Genomic DNA, 27,402 nt, shown 5'->3' on the forward strand with positions numbered 1-27,402 from the left:
GGTTCAGTCACAGTGGATACAGTGAGAGGTAATTGAACACAGGACACAAGATGAAGAAATTAAAAGATTTAGAAAGGAAACGCTGCTACAGTGGCATATAAAATTTTCTGATCAGAGAGATTTCTCACTTTATATTTTAAAAATGATATTCTTTTATTATTATTAAAAAGAATTTTAAGTAATGTTATACAATCATTTAACAGTGCTTGTGTATTATACTATTTTCTTAGTCATACTCTTATACCCAAATATTATTTAAAATTCTTTTAGATATCATCTTTCGAATATAAAGTTAAAAATGTATTCTGATCGGAAATCTTGGCATGCCATTACATATGAATCTATAATCTCAGAAATAGAAGGATGAAAGAATGGATTAAAAAGACATAAAATCCTTGACAAAAAAAGGCAGTCCAGCAAACCACTGTGGGAAATTAATATAGATTTAACCACAGACAAGGTACGTTTAACGAGATCATTAAAATGAAGGTCGATAAAGTGGGTTCCTGTTATTAAGCGGCGGGCGCATTCAAAGATGTTTAATAATCCGCGATATAAGTTGATAAACTAATCGGTGCAGACACTTGTCGTGCTTTATAAATAACACTGGTCGACTCGATACTGTCTTTGCAACTGCAATTAACACTCGAACGAAAGTACGATCGTATGATCGTGGCGAATGAAGGAAGCGAAGAAAATGCAGGCATAGAGGGCGGGAAGGCGCATAAGCGTAGGCAAAATATGTTTCCTCGTTATAAATAATATAACGGTATATAATACCGTCTAAGATGGGCGTAGCTCGGCCATCGCCGCATACGCGTTGGATACATCTTTCTAAGCGAACGAGTACAGAGGTGCAATCGCGCATCGATCTAACATGGCAAACTAGACCGACGAGACCCGAACTCCTTTTTTCCCTGACCTTAACTGTAGATAACCGTAATTGCGCCTGTCGGTGCTTATTGGGAAGACGTGTTTTATCACCTTTCTTCGACGATACGATCGGCGTCTTCAATCACTAGACCGAGTGCTATCCATCTTTTGCTACTGCTCGTCTCGACGGGCAAAAGAAAAATACTACGGAAAATATGCATATGTATACGACTTATGTCAAATTATATCATTAACTCCTTATTAATACTAGTACAGTTTCGATGCAAAACAGGCAAGTTAAAGAGTATATCGTAAGATAACGAGAAATCCATCGACAGATTTCTGAAGTGATTTATAGGCATATGTAAGGAGCATTAAGAACGTTTATATAGAACTTGAAAAATTAGCTGTCTCTATCCTCGTGATAGTTCAACGAACCTAGATATTTAAAACCATCAACATGCTGATGGCCTTTCGTATGTACCTCGACGACGTAAGGTGTGTTCGTTCGTAAAAATTGGACTAAACATATTTTAATGTATGCGAAATTTATAGGTCAGTCGGCGAAGGTAATACGGGGCGACACCTTGTTCCACTTAACGGTGATCCTGCTCCGTCAACTTTTTAACTCGATTTAATTCTTTGCCTTTGGCGAAGGACGACGCATTAACCGTTCACCGTGTTCTCTTTCTCTCTGTCGTCCGATTGAAAAAAATCTAGGTTGAACGACGTGCTGGAAGATTGATATTTCCGATACTCTGTAATTCCATAATACTTTTCAACTGATATTAGGAATTTTATTGAATGAAAACTATCGATTTATTCTAGTTTCGATGGTCGGAGCGTGACGACAAAGAATTACAGCGAACAAGAGACAGGCTATTAGAAAACTATATAAAAACGGCCAGATTGCTACATTGACATGCTTTCTAGCGGACAATCTTTCTCTCGCGAAGCTTACGTAATTCCCAGCCACGATCTCCCCGTGTACTGCCTACATAGCGATGCCAAACCACGGTCACACGGGTATTATAGATATTATAGTACGGTTTACGTATCCTTTTTGTACATGCGCTTCTTCTCATGGAATCGTATCTTCATTTTACGTAAGCTCGCGGGGAACGCCCATCGGGCTAAGTCTTCCACTGTAATTTTCGAACAATATCTTTTTATGGTGCCGATTCACTATGCTTCCGGTACAAAACCTTGTAATCTTTGGATTCCTATTCACGATATTCATCACGTGATAATTTTGAAAACGTTCGAGGTAAATCGCGTGTAAGAAGCTCCGCGCAGACTCTCCAAATGGACCACGTTGAAACGTTTTATAATCGATCGTTCCGAAGCGATCGACGTGAAAGGCTATCGATCCCATCGGCGAACGTTACAAAACGACCAACAACGCGATCTTCTTCGCGCGCGTTTTAATACAGAAGCGATCTGTGCTCGATGATTCGATGGTAAAAGCTTTCATTTAGTTTCAGTTAATGCTCCGATGATCCGTTTGCATGACTGCGATCTGCTACCGTACCAGCATGATAATTGCAAGATAAAACAAAAAAAAATAGAATGGAACGTAAAAGTCAGATCGATGTAGAACCAAGGAAATTTAATAGATCAACCTATGGCGATATATATATATATATATATACAACTTCGACATAGAAAAGTATATCGATGAATGCTCCAATGGCTTCGTAATATGACAACGATTCGCTATTGGGCCATTATAATAATCACATCTTACAATAGAACTCTATTTATCTGAACTTTCACTGGTAGAATTCACTCATCCGAGCATAATAATATTAACTCTAATTACATATGTGTAGCACACGTATAAACTGTTTGTTTCCTGACAAAGTCAAATTTCTACTGTATAGTTCTGCTGTAGAGGATCTGTTGCTGTTATTCCGAGCATTCGAAAGCAAAAGCTTCGATTTAGTTTCGGTGAATGCTCCAACGATTCGTTCGTTCGCCGGACAACGATTTGCTACTGTAAGACGGTAATAATTATTATTTCCTTCTCGACTTCCTTGTTCCCTACATTGCGCAAGCATCCGGAAGGAGCAGTGTTCTTGCCGCTTGATACATGGTTACAAGTATCCGTTCAGCCCAGGTCAAGCGTGAATCTGACCCAGAAGAATCACCGTACACGTTGGATCCATCCTGACCCATGGATTAACCAGCAGCCACGTTTTACGCTTCCTACGAGACGATCTCTCGCAACCGGAAAGGTCACTACCTCGCGTGAAAGGATCGAGCTTTCATTCACGACACGATTACGCAAAGGTTACGATCAGTTATCAAATGAAAATGAAGTTTTAGCTTGGGGGACATAGTTTGCGCGACTCTGATACGAAGAATCAATAAGCTGGTTCTGTCTTTACACTATTTCGATTTGATCTAATACGATTAAAACGGCGTTTCCTTAAAAACTTTTATTTGAATTTCACTCATATTCGAGGCGTTACATTTTCACGTATTTTTCGGTATGCCTACTTTTCTTAGATCTGTACTCTGACTTTACTTTATGTTTCTTCCCTGGAATTTAACGACCGGCTGTCAAGACCGTTTTTTTTTTTTTATTTTATCCTCTACTTCATAGGAGAATTGTATAAGAGAGCCATTCGGAATAAAGGGAACATCGAGTGCCTGTAATTTTCTTCAATGTATTAAATTATAGGGAATTCTTAATTTCAGTCTTTCGTTTGACTTTTGAAATTACCACTTAACCGTGACTTAAAAGTGAAATCTCTTACAGGCAATTGTCTTTATAAATTTATGAAACAAAAAAACCTGCTCAAATAAATGATCGCAGTATAGCAGGCTTTAAACATAGAATTCACTTTACAATAAAAAAGCCATATAATCATATAAATCTTACGTTCTATTGTATACGATCAAGCAACCAAACAAATTAAATACGTACGGAGGAAATCAGTATAGCAGGTTCTAAAGAACATAAAGTTTATTTTACGATTAAAAAAATTGCCTACAGTCGTATAAATCTGACGGTACATTGTATACAATTGTAATAGCGGAGAAGCCTTGAAATTTTTAGATTATTCCTAAGTGGATCATATAAATAATCAAGAGCTCCGGTTCCACCTTGTTAACAATGTAACAGAGTTGAAAAATGCGACCACTTGAATCTATAATTACGATCACACATCTGCAGCAATGAATGGAAAAACGATGAACGATAACGTATAGAAGAAGACAAAGAATCAGAGTCGCAATGCGACTTTACGAGCCAAATCGCTGCGACGTGCGATAATAATTGCAAGACCCATCTCATTAGTACGTTCATAGCGTTTCCTTGTTCCCGACATTGCACAAGAAGCCGGAAGTAGCTACGGTTTCTTTTCACCGAATGATACACGAGTGCAATCGCTTATCTTGTGCACGGAACACGGACTGATCTGTTTTGGTTAGAGATTCACAACGTTCTATTCAATCTGGAAATACATTACTGTCCATAAGTATTTCGATACTTTCAAATTACTGCATTGTAACAACTTACGAAAGCATTCAAATACTTGTAGAAACCTCTTTTATCAATATGTATATGTGTGTCTGAAATTTCATGTGTATTTTGAAATTTCACTGGCATTGTAATAAGGCTGAAGATTGTATTGGTAAAGTTTAAAACAAATCTGAAGATGTACGCGAAAGTTATGAGGTACTTGGTACAAGTATATATATTTCATAGAGACTATAAAAACGTTTAAACAGTTAATATGCATTAATTTTGTATTAATAGTATGTTAGAAGTAAATATCCTGTAATTTCTATATATATTTTCGTTTCTCATTATAGCGTTAAGGAAACTTTAAAATGTTTTATATAACATATACTTATACCTATACTTATAAAATACTTATAAAATACTTATGAACGATAATGTACAAGTAGACCATTTTACGTTTTCGGTGTTAGGATTGCACGGTAAAATATGGTGTTTAAGCCGAAAACCTGTTGGTCCCGCTACGAGATTTACACGGGTTATTAGTACTCGTCAAATAGAAAACTCGATCTACCGTCACTAACACCGCGGATATTACTTTATATTTATATACATAGATTGTGTCGATCTTATAATCTTCGATTGCATAACACGGCAGTGCAATTACCGTAAATTATTAGGTTCCCGGGAATCTTCGATTAAGGAAGATCGCATGAATCCAACTAGATTAGCGCGAAATTGAAGAATCAATTTTTGATCGAAGTCAAAATGGCATCAAGGTTGAGCATAAGGTTGAAGGCAAAATGCCATAAGATTAAAAGATGAAGTTATTAAAATATTCAGTGATAAAGAAGAAACACTTGCCGAGAAAGATTAAACGATATATTATCGCCCTTTCACGTTCGATATTGTGAATCGGAAAGATTGATGAATCTTAATGACTAACAAGTGACAGTCTCTGCAAACAATAATAAATCGCTTAGTGAAAATAACGTTTTTTCTTCGGGGTTTTCCTGCTTCGTTGATTAAAGGGGTCTTTCTCGCGTGTCTGTTACAGTGCAGACCCATTTTCAGTCGTGAAAACCACGCTTCTTGCCAATTCTATCCCGCACCGGTACTTGATTACCTTTCATTAGAAAATCACAGTAAAATCAACACGACCTGGGTACTAACGGATTTCATCTTCGGTGAAAACTAACAAACGCGGTAACATTCATTTTTTTTCTTTTTTTTTTTTTTTTTTTTTGTACATTCACTTCGAGGATGGTCAGGATAATCTCTCGCATATTAAAACGAACCGAATCTATCCGACTCACTCGCAGGATGCGAATTACGCAGCGAGGAAGTATCTATTTTGCGAGCCGTCTTATTAATGTTCCGAGGATGTTTCGCGATGAAGAAGACTCGTTTGGAATTTCACCTTTTACCTCGACGTTCCAGCGCGATTCAGACGATGCCTGTAAATCGAGAGAACCGCGATCGACGCCGGCTTCCCCTTCGAATAAACATTCTTCGACAAACCAACGAACAATTTACTTTCACCCTTAATCCAACCACCAGGTTCGAAATCAGTTTCCTATTACACGCCCATCGCGTTCCTTTTCCCCAATGAAAATTACAAACTCATGAACACTGAAAAAATCACACGGCAATTTACTCGATCGTTTATCTCGATCTTATCAGGCTTGTCGATCTTCAGTAAGATCTACAGAAATTTCTATCAGTTGCTTCTCATTTCTTCTGTTAATGATCTAGCAGTGAAATAATGTGCAGAAATTGCTCAAACGCAATAGTGTAGATACTTTACAGAAGCTCGTTACATCAATCAGAGATATGCAAAAAATTGCATGAATAAGTAAGAGTTGAGGTAACTTATCTATGAGTCTTCCAATTTCTTTAAACATGTAATTGCACAATTATGGTGGTAAGAGAAATAGTGACGAAAGAAATATTAAATAAATTCCTGGAATCCTCTGTCGTAGACAGATGTTAAAAAACGAGATTCAATAACATACAGGCTTCTATCAGCTTTAACTTTCATACAACAAAAAACTATTTTACATTCCGAAAGTAGGAAATGTGATACGGCAAACAATGTCCAGAGTTCAACTTGACGCAACATTGCAAGTGATTCATATTTCTGTATCGAATTAAGTTTTAATGCAGAAGAAATACGTTTTATGGATATACTAAAATAGGAAAGAAAGATACAAGACATCCAAAGTTCACATTGCCGTAGAACTACAAAGGATTAATAGATTTACCAATAGATCTGTCAATTAATAATAGATTTACCAATGTAATTTCAATAACCTGCAAAGATATATTCGTATCAAATTAAACTTCGATACAAAAGAATAAATCTTATACGTTGGAAATAAAAGAATAAAAAATTCAGATCAAAGTAGAACCACGGTAGAACCACGAAAGGTTGATAGATTAACCAATTTCGTTCCAATAATCTACGTTGACATAATTGTGTCGAATTAAGCTTCGACACAGAAGAGTATACATTTCTCATATGTTAAACGAATAAAAAAAAAAGCATAAAGTTCAGATCTACGCAAAACTGCGCAAGGTTAATTGATTCATCAATATCGTTTCAATAATCTACATCGACGTATTTGTAATCAATTAAACTTCAGTATAAAAAAGTACATATATCTTGTATCTAAAAAGGAAAAAAGAATAAGTCGAAAGATGAAACTCAGTCGACCGTAAAGCCATAAAAAGTTAATAGATTGAACAATTTCGTTCAAATAACCTACATTGCCATACGTACCTTTGTATGGAATTAAGTTTCAGTATAAAAGACTACATACGTGTACATCTCATGTATGAGAAAAAAAAAGATGCAACGAAATGTAAAGTTCAGATGTACGTAGAATCACGAAAGATTAACAAGTTAATTTCGTTTTAATGACCGAATAACTGTCGAAAGTAGGAAGAGCGGAACGAAATGTAAAGTTCAGATCAACGTACGACCATGAAGGGTTAATAGATCGAGGAAGCTGACCCAGTGAATCGATGCCTTGTTTACGCGTATTCGATGCGACCTACAGGGCACTGGTGCGACGTAGGTCGTGGCTTGACCCACACGCGGTTCGTGAATTCTCTTGGACGTCGGTGGCGACCGCGAGGCGGGATGTAGAGGAGCTTCGTTGGAGAGAGGCGATGCTCACACGTGCACCTCGGGGCATTCACGAGTTGGCAGTCGGCTGTTGAAACCCGCCCGGTGAATGCCTCTGCAGCCTCTCGTGCAAAGATTTTTACCGACCTTTCGATACATACCTATGGGGTTCGCGTACACGCGCCAATTTCCAACCTACGTCAGAAAATATATAATTAGCGAACGCCCGCTGCTTCGAGAAAGGAGGAACACGATTGAAAACCAAGTGTGTGGTAAACGTCGGCGGCAGTGACGCGTGACACAGACGTCGAAGAAAGTGAAATGTGATTCTCCAGTGGACAGGAAGTTATAAGACGGATTCGGCCATTCGACAAGTTTCACTCGATTTTAGAGCTAACGTTTTTTACGTTTAACAGAGACGCGCGTTCCAGAGAAATTCAGTGCAATTAAACCGGCGACACGCATCGGCGAGGACCTCGTACGAGACCGTTCGAGCGATCGAAATGCGTAGATTATGGTTCAACTAGACGGTTTGTGACGACTCGTTGTATTGGTAAATATTACGATACAAATAGCATCGGCAGATATTGCCATATTTATACCATGAGATTTGATTTATTATGAATCGGATTCACGTGTAAGAAGAATGTCTGATCTATTTACTAAAGAGACAGAATCATTAGCGATCTCGGTCGTTTGAGAGAAAACAAGTCGAACAGTACTACGGATAACAGTTCTAAGAAAGAAAGAAAGAAAGAAAGAAAGAAAGGCGTAAGAAATCGATTGCCTTAAACGGAGGAAAAATGCTCCCTGCGTCGGAATGAGCTCGTAATGCAGCGTAATAACGGTTTCAACGATTTTTCGCGTGTCAGTGGATCACTAGGTTTTCTAGCCATACCGTCTGGCTGGGTTTTTGCAAAAGTTCACAGAGGTTCCGCTCGTCGCGTCATTCGTCATTCATCGATTAATCAATTCCTCTTTTAACACTTGGTGCGAACAGTGTTTACTTTCTTCGGACAAATTGATTCGTCCAACTGTTCATTAGATTCTTATCGCTGTAAATCGGCATGGAACGATAAGACTTCTCGATTCGTTCCGCGTGGTACGTGTGCAATCGTGAATCGTTCGAAATTTCCATCGGGACGCCGTTATATCGATTTGAAAGAAATTTGCACGACGAAAGGTCTAATGTGCCACTGGATAAGATGAATGGCTGTGGACGTTCGCGACAGGACGCGTTTCGAAGCAACTCGTTCTTTTCCATCCGAGTGCGCCAACGGGGGCCGTACATGATGGCAATACACGAGCAACAAGTATGGGAATCGTCGAGCCACCGGCTACTGTGACACTAATGACGTTAACGACACGAAGATAATATGTCGCGTGAATCGTAGCAAGGACGTGTGTACCGGTATCAGTAACGAGACTATAATTGTACCCGTAGAGCGAATTACTCTAATTAATGGAGGCGTAATTAAGCAAAAATTAAGTTTCAACCGAGCACGAACCGAGGGTGCACGTGTAAGTGCATCGATGACATTATGCAATCAAGGTACTGTTCGTATATCACCCGATAGAAACGTACAAATAACGACATAGAAATCGCTTAAACGATCACGTGTTAAAATCGTGGGGATAATTTATGGATTTGCATGTCGAGATATGTTAATAAAGTTACGAGGACGTGCTTTTAACGCTTCCGCCGATGGAGAAAGAAGGGTAGACACACGCAGCTAATTTATAAATGCACCCTTCGAGGGGTCAGCCAAGCCTGTAATTACGCAAGTACGAACGCACGCTGGCGGAGGCAAAGACAATGCAGGAGATAGCGTGATATCGGTGAGACATCGCGCGAGAAAAATTCCTCATTGTCCAAGGAATGTGGGCGTATCGCGCAAGATATCTGATCGATAAGGAGAAAAATCTTGCGAGCAAAGAGGATTACAAAAAGCACTCTGTACGCGGTGCATATCGTTAATGTATCTCGTAGCGTTAAAACGAATTAAACTGAGGAAATAAAAGTGAATGGAACTGTAAATGAATGAAATAAAGAGAATGGAAAAAACTCTATAAAGATATGAAATAAGAAGAAACTAGAAACAAGTGCTTTCTTACATTACTTCGTATGATCGCAAATTGTGAAAGTTTACTTTTATCGAAATTTCAAACCTTCTTTGAGAACTGATTAAAGCAATAAAAGTCAAGATAAATAAAGAATTACACGTCGAAAAATACTGACAACTGATAAAATGGGGAACACAAGATCGCAGCCTTGCCAACGAAGCAAGTCGCTTTACCTATTCTACCTTATCCATAGAACGTGGAGTATTGTAACTGATCATCGAAAGGAACATGGTCGCTCCGATGATGCCGATCGAGAATCTGATTTATCATCGAGGTGCAGCGGATGCAACACGTGTGATTATGGACAAGACAGTCTTACTTTCGACAGGTAAGTCAGTTTTCTATTATATCACGGATAATGAAGGAAAGTAAGGAACTGTATATAAATGCAAGGGAGGTATTTAACGAATTGTTTAGTGATTTATAGAAGAATATGACAACATTACTTAGAATTACAATTAAACCTTATTATCAGATTCTGTATAATATACAATAATAAAAGGAGCTGAAAAAGAAATGACTCTAAAAGCCAGAAGGGCCATCAAAGTATCCACTCAATACAATCCCCGGAAACAAACCGTGAGTGGAATATTTATTCTATTCCGCAAATTTTAATTTACTATATGTAATTATGAAATAGAAAATTCTCAAAATCAAATCGCGACGAGTGCTTCATCATATTTGCGATATTAACTAATTCACTACTGGCAAAAAAAGAAAGAGAAAGAAGAAGAAAAGAATATTTCCGTGTAAATTATTTGCGCAACACTAATATCTATTAATCTATGCACTCAGATTTAAATGTTCGCAACACTAATAACGGTCCAGCGCAGCCATATAAGAGGCTACTGGTGAAACTGCATCTGATGATGCAGGAGCAGGAACATGCTTCCAGTGGGAGGAGATTGGGCATAATAAGCGCAACGCTACTTTCAAAAACTCGATCATTCATCGACGCAACTCTAACTAGAAAACTAATTAAATTAAACAATCGCGACAATAGAAAAGGATAAATTCTGATACGTATAAATTCTCTAGGAAGTTCTAAAAGTTCATAATAAAAATTGCAAAAGACAATCGCGATATCGTAATTCGCAACTCTAAAACAGACGCGATTATCATTTTATCGCAACTCTAATTCAAACCGTAATCATTCTCTCGCAACATTAATAAAAAGGCACGTTATTATTTCGCAACTCTAATTCAACCCGTAATTAATCTCTCGCGACACTAATAAGAAAAACCGCGATCTACCCAATGTGACGATGGACCGACATATACATCAGCCAAAAAAGAAAAGAAAGAATTACTACTACTACTACTACAAATACTAAAAGCGTGCATAGTGACAAAGTAGTAACGAGAATGACTTTCCATGCTCTGGATGATCCAAAGGATGGAGAGCCATTGGTAGTTGCCCTCTTGAACGGCAGTTTGCCGGGCCTCTTCGGCTCATAACCTCTTCTTTCTTCTGGCGCAATGCCCGCTGAAACTTAAATCTAGGCTCGAGTCTTTCTAATCGCAAAATAAAAAATAACTTATAAAGGTAAAATAAAAAGATAAATCGCGGATGCTATTCCCAGCGCACATGGACGACCAACGATCATAGCGACCGCTGTCCGTTCGCATGTGCAAGCTCGAGCAATAAACGTTCGTTTCGGAACCCATTCGCGACCACGACCGCGATATTCGAAAAATCGATAGGCAAGGCTCAAGACAAATGGTATGCTCCATTCGTGATGCCAGCTTCACCGTCAATTTTTCAAATCAAATTTCCTGAAACAGGTTGGACACGCGAAAACGCGCCTACCCGACGAAAGACTGTGCCAACCTGCCCGGCCCTACCTACTTATAGTTAACACTCATACCAGAAAATATGCTACCTATCCTACCCGGAAACCTTTATTTAAACCTGAAAAAAATGGCAAAACAAGCACACCAACACATTCACTCCACGGTTCTCACACATAACCCGGGCGCAAAGGCCTACACTAGAGAGACGTCCCGGGACGCCTCCGACACCCGAGTTTGGCATACAACTTTCACACTCTAAAGTACGTACCATTTCCCTGAAATCGACTGACGATGGCTAGCGACCATTGCGTAAAAATATTCTGTATATTTCAACTTTAATTATCCAAATATATTTAAATTTCAATTTTAATTAAATACCCATAATCGTATATAATCATGTATATGTATATCATCTAAAGAAATAATTTGACTGGAATAGGTTGTATTTTACTCAATGTAATTATCATTAGTTTAATACTGAGATTAGTAATATTAATATTTACATCCACTATACCTATTTACTAACAATGTTATTTCCAATGGTAATTGGATTCATATTTCCGAATCCATAACTATTTCAAGATTATAATAAATAGCAGAAACGACGCAATTCCACAGCCTAACCACACACACACACAGTGGAAAATACGTCGTGCACGATACGCTAACGCAACGTCAGTCGCTGAAAAAATTGTTAAGCTTATAGACTACTCATCATGCCCATTGCCTTCCTCCCACCCAAGAAGCACCTGGGCACGTGAGTGAGATTCTGACAATGAACATGGAAGGGGTTAAACCTGAAAATCCTATGCTAAAAATATGATTAGCCTATCTATTATATTTTCTGTCTAACGGGCTAATATTCTTTGATTTTGCAATCTAATTTCATTTCAAATTTTAATAATTCTATACTGCATTTTACTTTATTATTTTAATGAACAATTAAACTATTAAGCTAGAATGAAGGAAATTAATGAAGAATACAGATATTTATTAAATATAAACTAAGATTCAAAGCAAGTAATATTTATATCAATGAATAACAATGGATTCTAAATGAACTTTATTACTCAAAATATCCTCAGGCGATATCTTTATCAAAACACATCTTTGAAAACACAAAAAAACGTTCACAACTTGTTTTGATTCTGATATCAGCCTGCCGCGAAATGTTTTCTTGTACGTGAAATTTGATAACATCCGTCATAACGGACAGACAGAGTTATACTTTAACATATACTTTCATATTTCATATTCCGAATTTTACTGAAATTATACTGTGTATACTCAAATGATAAAACTGCTCTATACCATAAATAATGGTATAATTATAAGAATAAAGGTATAAATATAAGAATAAAGTAAAACATTAAAATAAATAAAATAAATAAAATAAAACAAATCATTTATAGTCTTCATCAGCATCATAATAACTTTAATCATACTTGAATTTCCATATTAACGAAGTCTGAGGGTATCAGACTTCTTCACTACAAAATACTTTGATTTTATAAATAATTATAATGAATATATTGTGAAATTTTCAATCATATGCATATATATATACTAATTATATCTCATAACATTATATTACTTATACAAAATACTTTATATTGCAGTATGTAAATATCATCTTATATATATTATATATATTAGCATCAACATTTAAAAACGCGGTGTGCAAGAAAACCTATCCTAAACTAATAAATAAAATATAGACAAAAAATGTTATTACTCACGGGTATAAATACCCGCGGTCACTATGCTCGTCAAAAATTCTACGTATACAACCAATCACCCGTGTCGATTCGGATCATTCATCCTTCGACATGATTGAATGACCGGAGGAACACAAATACATGCGACTCACGGTTAGATGTGAAGAATATTGCCTTCGATGATGTTCTGATCCAGTTTGTCATCAAGCCATTATCAAATTGGAATCGTCGAATTCAATGGAAGAAAACTGTAACAAAGCATAGAATATTTTAATTTACTCGTAATGACGGTGTTAATTACTTTAAAAGTTTGAAATGATAAAAGACTAATTTCTACTAAATAAATATTTTTTTTAATAATATTCAATTTAGGAATGAAAAATTTACAAGTTTTCAAATTTTTAATCAAATTTTATTTTTTAATTAATAATAATTATCATGAAATATAAAAAATCGACTTAAATAAAATATAAAATAAGTAGTTACTTACATTTTTGGCTTTTGAAACACCACTAGGTATTTTCCAGGCAACAGGAAGAAGGGGAAGAAGTGGCATACCTTTAACAAAATATGAATTATTATAATTTATTTTTAGAAATACTTAAATTGTTGTTAAGTTGTAAAAAAAATTTCACAAATAAAATATGAAACTCTATGAAGACTTAACTTTAATAGCAAAAGAAATTAAAATTCTAATATAAAAATTTAAAACCAGATTTTAGTATTTAATTAATAATAATTACAGCGAAATACAAAGAATAAAAATAATAAAATACAATGTGCAAAGATTCTTACATGTATAAATTTAAAACACAGCTACATCCTTCCCAAAGAAGAGAAAAAAAGATGGAAGTTATGAAAAACCTGTAACAAAACATGTTAAATATTGTAAGATGTTCTTGAAACCGTACTTGTTATTGTTAGAAAACTTAAAACAATGAAAAATAAAACTCTATTCAAACGTCAAATTTTAATAATAAAAAGATTTGAAATTCTAATAAAGTTTAATTACTATATAAAAAGTGGAACTTTAACACAACAACGACAGGCAGAAATTGAGTCTCTACCAATTTCTGAACGATATCAAACATTCTTATTGTATATTTCAATAGCAAAATTTTAAGATTTTAGTTCGATAAATAAATTAAAATGCAGTGTACGAAAAACTTACATTCTTGAACTCCAGGAAAGGCTTTATCCTTTTGCGAGACCTGCGACTCTACTACCGAAAACGAATGTGTAACAAAAAAAAAAAAGAATAATAGACTATTGACGCGTCCGTTTAAGTCAAATGACAATCGGCGAACACACTGACTTTAATTTCGCGTCTGATTATTATAATTAAATTTAATGAAAGTTGTTATGTTCGAAGTCAATATTAAATGTGATTTAACGCAGGAAGCACTGACTCTACCAATCGCATTGCGCTCGGTCACAAAAATATTCTGAAAGAAAAATTATATAAGAGGTAAAGGATAGGGAGTCGAGTGTTTGTTTACGAAAATACTGCTTTTTTAGAAGAGAACGAAAATATGCATATAAATATCATACCAAGAATACGAAAGAAAATATATCGTTAGTTTATTTAAAATATTTTTCAAAGCATTTTTTATTATTGTCAAATATGTGTATATATGTGAATATTCCATAATACGATTGATTTGTGAAAATTACCCGCCAAATTGAATGTCCGCCATTGCAGCTTCAAATACTTTATGCATTACGTGACTTCCTTCTAATGCAACATGGCGCACTTTTTCTGACCGTTAAACAAAGCTGCGCAATACAAAAAAAACGCGATGCGCAGAACCTGTTCAAACTTGTCTGTGATAGCGTAGTGTCTCGAATCTAATAGAATTTATTTAAAATGACGAAATTAATAGTCAATATTATATTACAGACAATTTACGAAGAATGAAACAAAATTTAAAAGTTATTTGAATTTCTTACTCAAATGAGACAAAATCGAGAAAATCTATGTCATATTTATGTTAAATAATCTTTTCAATTTCTTCGGAAACATAATTTAATATATTCGAAAGAAAAATGTAATTTCTTTAATCTTGCATTTTTCATCTTAGTATTCTTAATTAACCGTAAATTTAGAATTTGTTATATTAGATATTAATTATGTTAATATCACAAAATATTTATAATAAATGGAATTAATCGCATAGTGAATAAATATTACCAATTACTTAACTAAAAAAGGGAAACAAACATATAAATACGTTTGCCTTCCTTAAAATAAATGAAATATTACCTCATTTCAACGAAAAGTTATCAAATTTATCGTTAATCACCATGGCGTCCTTTTGACTTCCATCCCGTCCTTTCGAATTTCGCAGCATCTCTCTAATAGTTTCAAGCTTCCTTCGGAATCAAACAATTGCAATCTGCGCAAAAAAAGAACAAAATATTAATACAAATGTATAAAAAGAGAAAATTACTTGTAAATGGAACAATAATCAAAGTCAAATTGTCTTTCGAAAACACATTAGACGAGCTACCGGCAAATGGGGCAATCAAAAAAAACGATAAAAAGAAAAGAAGGTAACTAAATAATAGATTATAATGAAGTATTAAAGAAAAACGTACAATTAAGTGAAAATAACGATAGCGTGAATTTGAAGGTAGAAAAATGTCTATAAAAGTATCAAAGATATTTGTCGCGTAGTGACACGAATAAATGTACGTCTAATCTCTCTAATTGTCCATGCTTAACTGACTCCAGTACCGCGATTTATTCCGTGAATTTCGGCTGGCAAGGAGTGGGAGAGGGGGAAGGTCGCTAGTTAGATGCGTATGCACGAATAGGATTCGTCAAATTCCTGAAAAACCTATGCTCAAGGATATGTTTTCAACAATAAACATATTATGTCTCAAAAGTAAAAAGAAGAAAATAATATGTTAGATTGAACACTGAGATGCACGTAGAAACTATAGAAAGTAAACATAAATGATCTAGTATCTTTTCGACGAACATAAATGAATCTGAGAAACTGATTAATAGATAGAAAGCTGAAGAAAGATAATTTTTAATTCAAAATAAAATAATATCTGGGCCGAAGGAACTGTGATTAACTTATATTTTGTACATACATATGTATACAGACGAGCCTACATATACATATTTATTATTCCCTTATTGATATTTCATTCGTATGAGAATTTTTTATTAATTATTTGTTACTCATAAATTATTATGAATTATTAATGCTATTGTTAATCTGACGATTATAATCAATTATTCGTATAAATGTTATAAGTGCTAAATGTTTTAAGACTTTTTCATATGTTATTCGTATGACAACTTTCATCAATTATGTGTATGTTCTTTATACCTGCTGTTATTATTCATAAATGTTTTAAGATATTGAAAATTCTTTTATCATCACTTTTTATTACTTTCGATCGAGATAGAACGAAATAAAATGTGATTCTAATGTGAAGTAAGGTTATAATATTGACAAATAAGATTAAAATAAAATCCTACTAACCTTTTTAGAAACTTTTATTGTATACATTATACAAAACATTTTGGAATCTCACTAGCATTGTAACGAGATACGGCTATCGCAATTAATAATCAGTGATTGGTAAAATTTGAAACAGATCTGATAACGTATATAAAAATTACAAGATGTTTATTGAAAACACTACACTTCGCAAAAATCATCACGTATTTAAACAGTTAATTATTTAGTACATTAATGAACTATGATATACACACACCAATTATGAGATCATCTTTGGCACTAATTTTACATTTAAAACTAATGTTCACGTTGTGTACTATTTTTTCACTAAGTATACGTTTTGCAGTAAATGTCTTGTATGTTTTCAAGTTGATTCCAGGTTTTACTATTACCATCACGATTGTTGTGTCTCATTACAGTGCCAACGAATTTTCAAGAAGTTTCATACAATGAACATAATATATTCTATATTCATACAAAAATTCCTATAGTAAGTTCGAATACTTTCGTGTATCATTGTATCTCGTTCAATCACAGTTCAATGTACGAAAAAAAGATAAAATGGAAAGCAAAAACAAAAGAGGAAAAGGAAAAGAAAGATAAGAAAAGAATTATTAGGGATGTGAAAGAAATATAATGACAGGAACAGGAGAGGAAGAATGAATTCAACAGGTACAAAAAGGAAAAGAAAGATGAAAGGAGACAAAATGAGGAAAGAGATGAAACAAAGAGACAAAAGAAAGGGGAAGTAAATTACATACACATAATTATATCATTAATCATAATTAATAGTTAATCATGTACACGTAAATTAATATATACAGTTTGATATGCAAAGTTTCGTATGTCACATGTTTTGCTGAACTTCCTTACCATCTAAGTGTCAGTCCCAACGTTACCGATTCAAGAATAGATAAGATTGCAATATTTAGAGTGAGTAGAATTGAAACTAGATTGTAGTATAACACTACAAACAAGATATAGAACAAAATACCTTATATGTAATCGTAAGCAAAATCTATAGTTTCGTACTTCTATAATACTTATTCACTGCACTTAAGTACAGTACATATCTTGTCTGTAGTGCCACTTCATTTATAATACAGTGATGGACATCTTAACATTCGTCGACTTAATCGCACGACTATAATTGATATTTGAATATTATAGTAGCGTCTCTTTCATCGATCAAAATTACGTAATTCTCACCTACGTATTTCTGTTCCCGCCAAATCAAAGTCGTGGTAACATCCGCCACCTTGTGGCCATATTCAGTATTAAACTAATGCATTCGCTAATTCGAAGATCAAGTTAAAAATTCGTTTCTTTCGAACGTTCATCTGATTATTCAGAGATTCCTACTTCGTCATCGTTTTCCAGCGTTTAATATGTTGTAAGTACAACAATAATACACAATAAAGGTATAAAGCTATTTCAAAAGATGTTCTTTCAATTCGATATCTATAATAGCTCGATATTCATACTTTTTCAAATTTTACGATCGCCATCTTTTTATATTCTCAAGTAAACATCACAGAATGAGAATAAATGTGATCGAAAGCGACGTTAAAAATCAGTTTAATACAGCAGTTAGTTCTTGTTCGTGAATTGAGTCTCTGCGATAACACTCGTGCAACCGTTGCAATCGTTTTACGTCCGTGACGAAGATTACCTATTCGAAAAGCTAGATCCATCATTCAGTGTCTGTTTCGTGCTTATTTTACATGCATATATGGTAAGAAAACGACTGAATATCGACCACATACTCTTCACGTTTGTCCTTTCTGCCCCTCTACGTGACGCATCACAGGATAAACTGAAACCTGGCTTACATTACGAACAGGTGGAGGCGCCGGTGTCAGTAAACCTCCGGTCGTCTTAAAGAGCGGATCGCGTCAACGAATGTCTCTTCCCTCACGAGACCCCGGTGAACGAAAGTCGTGCCAGTTGCATTCGATTTCAACAATGAAAATTAATTTTCATCTGCAGCGTGCTAGTTCGTGAATAAATTTTATTTCACGTGCACTTCGAACCATGCATCGGGAAGGTTGAACGTGGATCACGTGTGACTCATAGGAAATTCAGGTAACCTCTTTGCATTCTGCATTTTGTATTTTTATTGAATCCGATTCTGTGCGATAATCGAAAGGTAGACCATCGTGGAAATTTTGGAAATTGGACGTGGTGAAATGTCTGTGAGGACAGGTTTGCTTAGAAACTTGGATTTAAAAATTAGTTGTTATGTTTGATACATAGTAGCGATAAGACATGTTATCGAAGATGTCTTGATGCACGCGAACATAGGACGTTAATGTCCTTTATTTTTCGACCATTTCCCGAAGATGACGACGACAGGATCTCGTTTGAACTTCCTCGCTTCGTCCCTTTAAGGAAACGCCGGTTCTGGATCTCTCCGACTCTGACGATCCTTCTAATGCATTTTCGACCGTGAAAAAAACCTTAACGAGTCGTGCAATTTCATTCACACACGGTCGACTGTAAAAAGGAAACACGCAAACCACTACGAATCAGGCAACTAGTCTTTACACACATACGCACACCTGACGAAGAGCTGCTGCTGCTAATAAACCAGCGCACGAGAACGCGTCTATGTTCACCGTGAAAAAGACCGATGATCGTTAGTTTTGTGCCAATTACGGCAATTATAAAATACCGCGTCTTTTTTCTTAATGCAAAATCACTCGGCACGTTTTCTCGCGAATGATTACACCGACGTTATTATATTCTACTCTTTGTTGCATACACAATCATGAAACATGCTGGAATACTATTGTTCTCCTGAATGAAAACCCTTGCACGGCGGAACAAGTCTATTCGAAAAACAAGCCGTGGAATCGGGACTATTATTCTTTCACCATCTATTCGCGATGAATAATAATTATGAAACGTGTCCGTGGGACAATGGAAACTTGGGCAAATCGACGAAAGAGAATTACGAGTCTCGAGGCGAGGCCTTAAACGCGGCTAAATTCCTGGCTCCGATTCAATTAACGCTGTCGCGGTATCTTTGTGGCGATTACTTTCTTTGTTAGCCGTGGATCGGTGCCTAATAACTCAGGGTACGGCTGTTACATAACCGCGTGGGTGTGCACATGCAGAAGTCGTGCGAACCACTAACGCGAACTCGAGTAATTATTTAGGCAGGGAGAAATTAATGATACGGGAGTAGTCAGGCATAATAAATTAGGCGTTTCTTACGTGATCGTTCTCCTCCTTGCGGCACAGGGCGGAGAACATTCACCTCTCAATGTTCACCAATCAATCACGTCACGGTGAAAGAATCGTGTCACGGACATTTCATGTACGAATCGATCCTCCTAATAGATATCTTATCTTAACGAAAACAAATTGTCTAGACGGAAAAAAAGAAACAGATACTCGTGTTTCACTAGCAACATTATGAGATTCTGTAACTTTGATATAGCGAGTAGCAACCTGGAAATGATCAGGATACACGTGTACGGTTCAACATCCTTTTCCACGTGGAATAAAGTGACCGATAATGAGAACGACTGCCATTCCGGGTTTAAGTAAATCAGCCGCTCGATGTCCATCCTGGATACATAACGGTGCTTGGATTTCGTGCCCATAGATTCTCCGTTTCAACGTAATGATTTTATTGGTCGGCATACGCACCAATTTACGTAAATACGCACCGACCACTTTTTCTCCTCCGTGCTCGTGCAGCTGTAGTTTCACGGACCACGAGGAGGACTCCTTTGACGGTCACTCGTTAAACGTAACTTGTAACTTGGTACCAATTTACGATGTACGGAGCGATTTAATGCCCTCGGATACTAATAAACAGATTCTACCACCAACATACGTTATACCGAGCTAATCATAAAACGTACAGTTTCCATCAAGCCACGTCTTTCGTGTAGCAGAACGATCGATAAAAGAGGGAAGCTTGTAAAATAGAGCAAATGGAATTTAAATCCCGGAAAAGGGTTGAAACTAGAAACTCGTCCGATCGGTCCTATTCTATATTTATTTAACATATGTTAATACGTAGATCAGGTCGGGGTTGCAAACTGTTACACTGTTGCCAATGAATGAATGTTAATCGTCCCCTTTGTAATTACAGATACAGGAACGGAAGATAGCTATCATACGGATTAAACGATCATAGAAAGTGGTAACGAGAGTATCTTATTTGCGGAGAGACGTATCACATCTCTAATTGCTATCTTCTTTATCCGACAGAGTGAAATTGAAATATGAATATTAAAATTCATGGTATACATTCCTTCGAGTGTTATTAGAGATTGAAAGTACAAATCGTTTCAACACGCTGATCGTACGAATACACTTTTCACGATACTCGATGCTAATAAGTAAAAGATAAACGAGTAATGAATATTTTGGAAACGTCGGATTGTTTCCATGAGAACTTCCGCTACACCGTATGTTAGCACCGTATATTACCAGTGTAATATTAATGGAGATAGGCTGAAGAAACACGATTCTTTTACCACATCGGAGAGAATAAGTTGCTCGTTAATTCCTACGGACGTTAGCCAAAGCAAAACGTAAAGAAATACAGCGATGCTCTTCCAATTTTAATGAGAACGATAAGACAAGTTCAAAACACGTTTTACTTTTAATTGCATGCAGTCGCATTGATTAAATTTCTGGTATACGAACGGTTGCACACACACGCACGTATATCTGGGGAATCGCGCTTAGAAAAAAGTACGAGCGCGCTGATTCAGATCGGAGGTGATAGGACAAATACGAACTTTAATCAAAGCGACTAAACAAGTTCCACTAAAAGCACTTGTAAAAAAAAACCAAGAGAAAGAAACCACTCTATTAAAATACTGCTCTACGCACAACGCAATCGAGATCTAGGAATGTAAATTACTCGAGTCGAGTTAATGAACACGCATCAATTATATTTATAATAATCCGGATATGAAATAACGGGTGTAACGATGATAAATTTCTGTATATGATTCCGAGGCAAGATTACAATCAGTTTTCTGGGGTACTTGAACTTTACGCATTCGCACGGCCGTTAAATTGTCGGTAATTAAATCTAGGGGAATTTTTAATTTTTATCGAACTTTCTAAAATGTACTCATTTGTATTATCAAACACTTGCATCCTCATCAGATGCGGTTGCATAAATTTCCGTTTTTCAAGCGTGTCTCTTTAAATTGATAGTTTCCTCGCATTCCGCGTTGGAAAGTAGTTCAGGGACATCTCGGCGCTAGCGAGCGTATTTCAGCTTGTTTAATTCTCGGCTTGTTTAACTATCCGAAACGGTATCATTCGACGAGTCCGATCACTTTCCCGTAACATCAAGAAATTACCGATTAAATTGTTAGAAACTAATATGGTACGTGCGCACGCGATGATATGCCAAACAAATGCGACTGTCGTTCATCCTTGGGAGATTGGCCGAGCAGTAAGACTAAAAATTAAAATATATAGACCGTGACGATTGGAGAAGCCGGCCGGCACGCGACAATTTCTTTCTCTATTCTTTGCCACGGCGGCCGCGTAAAAGTTTCACCATGGTGCTCTTCTTCGAGGAAAGTTAATAAGAAAGTTCCTTCTCGTTAATTGCCGCGACAAAACGCGTTCGCCTCGGCTCTTAAACGCGGCTGTGCCATTCGAATGGCACGTCTCACTTCATGTCCCTTGCCGTTAACACGATGAATGATCGACCGGCTAAAATGACTGAAATCGTAAATCGATCTGTCCGAGGATGATTGAAAATGGTAATCGGTAACGTTTTTCCGGGCGTAATCAGTTGACGTGATAAATGGTGAGATATTTATTATCGTGAAAGCGCCTCTCATTGATCCAACGTGGTACATTTCTTTTTCCTCTTCCTCTTCTTCCTGTTCATGCACGTCGTCTTATTCTCTTTTCTTCTTCCGTTGCTAGTAGCAGCAGGTACTGGCGTATCTGCAACAAGTTCCCAGATGATCTAAACGTTGAAAATATAGAAGATACGGTAACCATAAATTAGTCGATTGACTGAAAGAAATGTGAGAAACGCGGCGATTTACGCGTAAACTTACCTGCTACGAGCATAATACAACGATACCACTATTATCGTCGTCATCGCCGTAATCATTATCGTGATTATCATCCGTTAATTACCGGCGTCCAATTACCTGCCACATCTTTACATTTTTTTTCTCTCACCCAGGGACGCTTATTTTCGATTCCGTTCACCGTTACCGTTTCAAGCTAGAGCAGCTTCAGATCCATTATTAAACATACGCGAGCCATTTATTTCCGTATTTCCACCCACACTGCGATATATCACCGAGAAACAGGGACAGTCGGATTAATTAGATGAAAGTCGCGAACAAAACCGACTTTCCATCGCGACGTCTGTCCGTCAACTGGAAACATTTAATTAACCGGAATTATTTTAACGACTCTTAATTGTCTTCCATGCAGATCTGCGATGTTTAACCGACGTGCGTCCGCTCGAGTGATTCATTAACTACATCGGTGAAGCATTTTCTTCGTTGATGGATTAAGTAGTCTCTTATACATACTACTCTATCCAAGTAATTCTAGTCACGTTGCTCAAGAGGAAAGAAAATATCGAACGAGCCTGTCACGGTTCTAAACGATTCTTCGAGCTTCCCTTCTCAGTTTTTCCACACGAAACAATGTCGATAGACGTGAAAATAGAGCGTGTAATCGCTATGAATGTTAGAAAGAGCAGCGTCCTAAATGTGTACGTTGTTGCTGGTTGAACGAATAATCAAAGTATCTGGTTTTTGCTGCATCAATGTAAAATGTAAGCGGATCGACGCCATGGACCACGGTAGAGGTTCTCCGTTTTTACGAGACGTTATTTATCCAGCGGCTTCCGGAAGCATTTGAGAGGATTCTCAAGGCGAAAGAAACGGACGATGATCGGTTTGCTGTAACAGAGCAAACGGTCTGCGAACGGTCCATTAAATCGTCCCGCGAACGATCGGAAACCGGCAACGAGGTAATGATCCGTTCACGCCAGCTAGTTGCTACTGTACCAACGATTCATTGTAGAAGCTGTTACGCTACAATGACAACCAGATTAGTTTCGTTTATCATTCGCTTACGCTTTAGATTCGGCACTTTTTAGTAATGAAAAATTATACTTTGCCATATTTTGTCAGAGATCGATCGATGTCCGATCAATCTTCCAACGACTTTTTCTCCTGCGATTCAAAGTATGAAATACTCTGAGATTCTGATGGCTCGAGCTTCGGATAGTTATCTTTTCTCTGACAACTATTTCTTCCACTGCATCTTCCGAGAGCAGGATCTTCTCTATAACGAAATACCTATAAATCACGCTAGGCTACCTTTTCACGCGATCACGGTGCGTATATGTCGTTTCCTAGTGGTCCATGTAAACACGTCACGTAGTTAAGAGCACGTGTAGCAATGCCGTGGCCCTCGTTCTGCATGGGAAATGAGGCTGGCGTGCCTGAATTTCAGCCGATCGAACGTGAATTTCTGCGAGCGCGCACGACTTCCTCTCGCGCATTCCATGCCCGTTACACACGGCGACTCGGCATTCCAACCACGGAGTTCCTAAAGCCTCGTTCACAGTGTGCATAGGTTGGCCAAGCTGTGCACAGTCGATGTAGCCGTGACTTCGCGTTCCTTTGTCTGTTGGCCAGAACAAAGACACACTCGCGCCGGCGGAAGTGTCGATTTTGTACGCGAAATCGTTTCCCCTTGTCCCAGGGAAACGTTCTCACGACCCGCCGCGATTCGTTACGCCACGACAAATGCAGTCATTTGATGTTCTCCAGTCTTATTGTCAGACTTGGAAACTAGCCAAGAAAGTAGCTACGTATTAGAGTTTTAGTGTCTGAGGCTAACGAACGATAAAATGTTGTTGGGATTTTGTATGACACTGAAGGAATATCGTGATTTAATAGCTAAAGCGGCAATAGATAAAGCGACATTGAGCCGAGTAACGTGAAATTATTATGATCTTCGACAGCGACACTCTATCTCAATGTTACGTAATGAATTAGAAATCGTTTTCGCGAATGTTAAGTGAACAGATATTTTTCAGTGGGGGCGTTAAAATCAATGATTTTCTCTATGCATTTGCCTCTAACTGATAGAAAATTAGAATGTGGAAGTTATGAAATGTTCTCAGTTAAGACCAGTCCATTTTTCAAGTATACGTAAGGGAAGATATATCGCATTTACTTACGAGCCAATGATACTGTTCTTTATTTCAAGGGACGGGTTTTTTAACGAAACTTTAAACCTCGAAAATTAATTACCAACGTGATCTCCTATTTATCAACATCGCCCCGCGTAAAAGCAACGAAAATATATCAAAAGGCATCATACCTAATCGTTATACCCATCTATGATCTCTGTCACGCAGAGTCAAGAACTTCTTTAAAATTTTCAACGAACTTCTCGACTCACGTCTTCTCTCAAATTTCTTCCATGCAAGCAAGTATAATCGCGCAAGAAGCGCGAGCCGTGGACAGGTCGCCGCGGGAACAAACGTTCGCCGCGGGAACAAACGTTCGCCGCGGCAAAACGCAAGGAATCGAAGCACGTAACGGTGCAACAGCGATACGAAACCCGGGGAACGTTTTATAAGGTGCTGTAAATTAGATTTCTCTTGGTCCCGAGTGTCAAACGTCACTTTAGGTTCGTACTGTTCTTATTTGTTCTTCTCTTTTTCGATCTTCTTCCGTTCGCCAGACGACACAGTGGTGCACGTGTGCCCGTGTAAAGGATACAGTTATGCGTTTCACGGCGAGAGGGAAAGATGGGACCTCGGCAGACGAAGGATCCGTTTTATAACTAGAGATTCATAACGGCACACGACCTCACAATGGACACTAGCTGCCAGGCAACGACGCGACGGGCCCAATGGCTCAGTCCGATCGAGCGATGTCTCTCGCCAACCACCACTTACTTACCGAATCGTTCTACTAACGTCGTGGAAACACTGACACGCGAGGGGATTCAACTATTCTTTTTTAATTTTTCCCTTCGATGGTAATGACATTTTCTAGACAGGAGATTTTGCATTAATCTCTTCAATACGAGCTACGTATCGCTGCATATTGTTAAGAGCCAATCAACAAGGGGCCAATGTGGCATCAACGGTTTTGAATAGCATAGGATCGAGTTACTTTTTCCGTTCTTTTTCTTATTGATATGTTTTACTCTGAAGTTTTTGTATTAATCAATTATCATAGAAGTGAATGTTGCATGGAAGATTTTGTATGCCTAGGGATTGAGTTATTTTCTTCGTCTTTTTTTACTAAAAATTATACATTTTTTTACTCTGAGAGTTTTTCTTTAATCTCCTCGATATGAGTTGCCTTTAATGCTACGTATTGAAGACCGAATAAGGATCAACGTCGAAATGGTTTTCGTCTTTTCTAGGGTTTCAACTAGACTGCCAAGCTTTGTATAAAATCGAAAGCACCGGCGGATAGACGCGGATAGGCGAACACGCGTGTGCGTATCTAAACCTGGTAGCGGGAAACGTGTATTTCAGACCGGTTTCTTGGAAATCGACGCAAAATATACATAAGGATGTTCAATGGATATTGAAAGAATTTAGCGTCGATATACCCTGTTTGAGAATTATTTGGACAATAAAAGGAACTAATAAGAGTTAAAATAATTATGAAAACAGCGTGTGTGCATTAAATATACACACGCGTCATTATTCAGCTAATTGCATAACTGGTTGAGATAACCGGATAATAATAATTAATGGCATCGATAATAATTATTAATGATAATACATACAGATATCTAGTATATTATATATTTGAACAGACGCTACGGAAAGTATTTGTACAACATTGTAAATATTTATTATAGCGTTTACATACTAATTAATTAGATCAAAGTATATTAAATTTAGTAATACTTTCATATGATTACAGACATTTGATCCTATAAAGATAAAATGTAGAATCTCGTAGAAAACGGTTCGTTAGAAAATAAGAGTATTCGCAAATAATATTTGTAATCGCTTGCTATGTATCGATTGCTAGAGAAATTGCATTATCGATCACAGAAATCACAGAATAGAAGATTCCATTGGATAGAAATAACACGAGGAGCAGTGCCATTTTCTTCGCGTTCACCGACATCGGTAAAAACATCGCGTCGTTGAAATAGAATTTAATTGACGTTAATGAATGATACGCGATACGAAAAAGATATGAAACGTTACACATATACAGGAGGAACGTGAAGATTTCACTTAGGAGCCGAGTCTCGTATTTATTAGTTCCTTCTTAAGGCGAGGAATCGCGAGGACAACGACGAACGCGTTGCGCACTGCTGGTTCGTCACAAAAGTAAAACGACCACTTCCCCTTTCGGAGCTGCAAGTTGTCTTGCAAATCGTCCTGGCGTAAAACGAAGCGTCGGTTCGTCGTTTCACCGCGGGGAAAAAATAATTATCCATGTGGTCGATATCTTTTTGTGGAAAACAGATACGGCCTTCCGTTAGAAACTGCTATGAAACGCGATCGGAGACACACGACAGGGTAGAAAGCACTAGTTTCACGCATCTTAATGGGTTAATAACGATAATCCCTCTATTGGACCATCCTCCTTGATCGACGATATCTTTGAAAAGAAAAAAGAAAAATAGTAACGCCTTCCGCCTGGCGATTCCAGTGGAAAGCATTTCGGCCCCTCGGGTAGAAAGTGGCGTGTTCGTGTGGAAAGAAGCGACGACCAATGGGCGTATCTCGTCTCTTGGTCGAGCATTAATGACTTCAATTTCCTGTGGATACAACGGCTAGCATCAGGACACGAATCA

General features: G+C 37.2%; 1 protein-coding gene and 2 long non-coding RNA genes across 4 annotated transcripts in view; 1 reads left to right on the forward strand and 2 right to left on the reverse strand.

Annotated features, from left to right (window-relative positions):
• Nucleotides 1-5,555: 5,555 nt before the first annotated feature.
• LOC126873295 (uncharacterized) lies at nucleotides 5,556-9,687 on the reverse strand. The gene is made up of 2 exons (XR_007692360.1): nucleotides 9,588-9,687; nucleotides 5,556-7,667 (listed from the first exon to the last, which is right to left on the reverse strand). It is a non-coding gene; the product is annotated as an uncharacterized LOC126873295 (long non-coding RNA).
• The window catches only part of LOC126873282 (uncharacterized), a 47,869-nt gene continuing 28,127 nt past the window's right edge, over nucleotides 7,661-27,402 (forward strand). The window contains exon 1 of one of the 2 annotated variants that reach the window (XM_050633999.1): nucleotides 7,661-9,924. In XM_050633999.1, the coding sequence (XP_050489956.1) occupies nucleotides 9,722-9,924 (203 nt within the window). In that variant the 5' untranslated portion in view covers nucleotides 7,661-9,721. Of the gene's footprint in view, nucleotides 9,925-17,706; nucleotides 18,673-27,402 lie in introns of those variants that run through there. The other variant, XM_050634000.1, reaches the window with a different exon arrangement.
• Nucleotides 22,216-23,550, reverse strand: LOC126873293 (uncharacterized). The gene is made up of 2 exons (XR_007692358.1): nucleotides 22,644-23,550; nucleotides 22,216-22,527 (listed from the first exon to the last, which is right to left on the reverse strand). It is a non-coding gene; the product is annotated as an uncharacterized LOC126873293 (long non-coding RNA).

The sequence above is a fragment of the Bombus huntii genome, chromosome 14 (genome assembly GCF_024542735.1).
Source record: "Bombus huntii isolate Logan2020A chromosome 14, iyBomHunt1.1, whole genome shotgun sequence".
NCBI lineage: Eukaryota > Metazoa > Arthropoda > Insecta > Hymenoptera > Apidae > Bombus > Bombus huntii.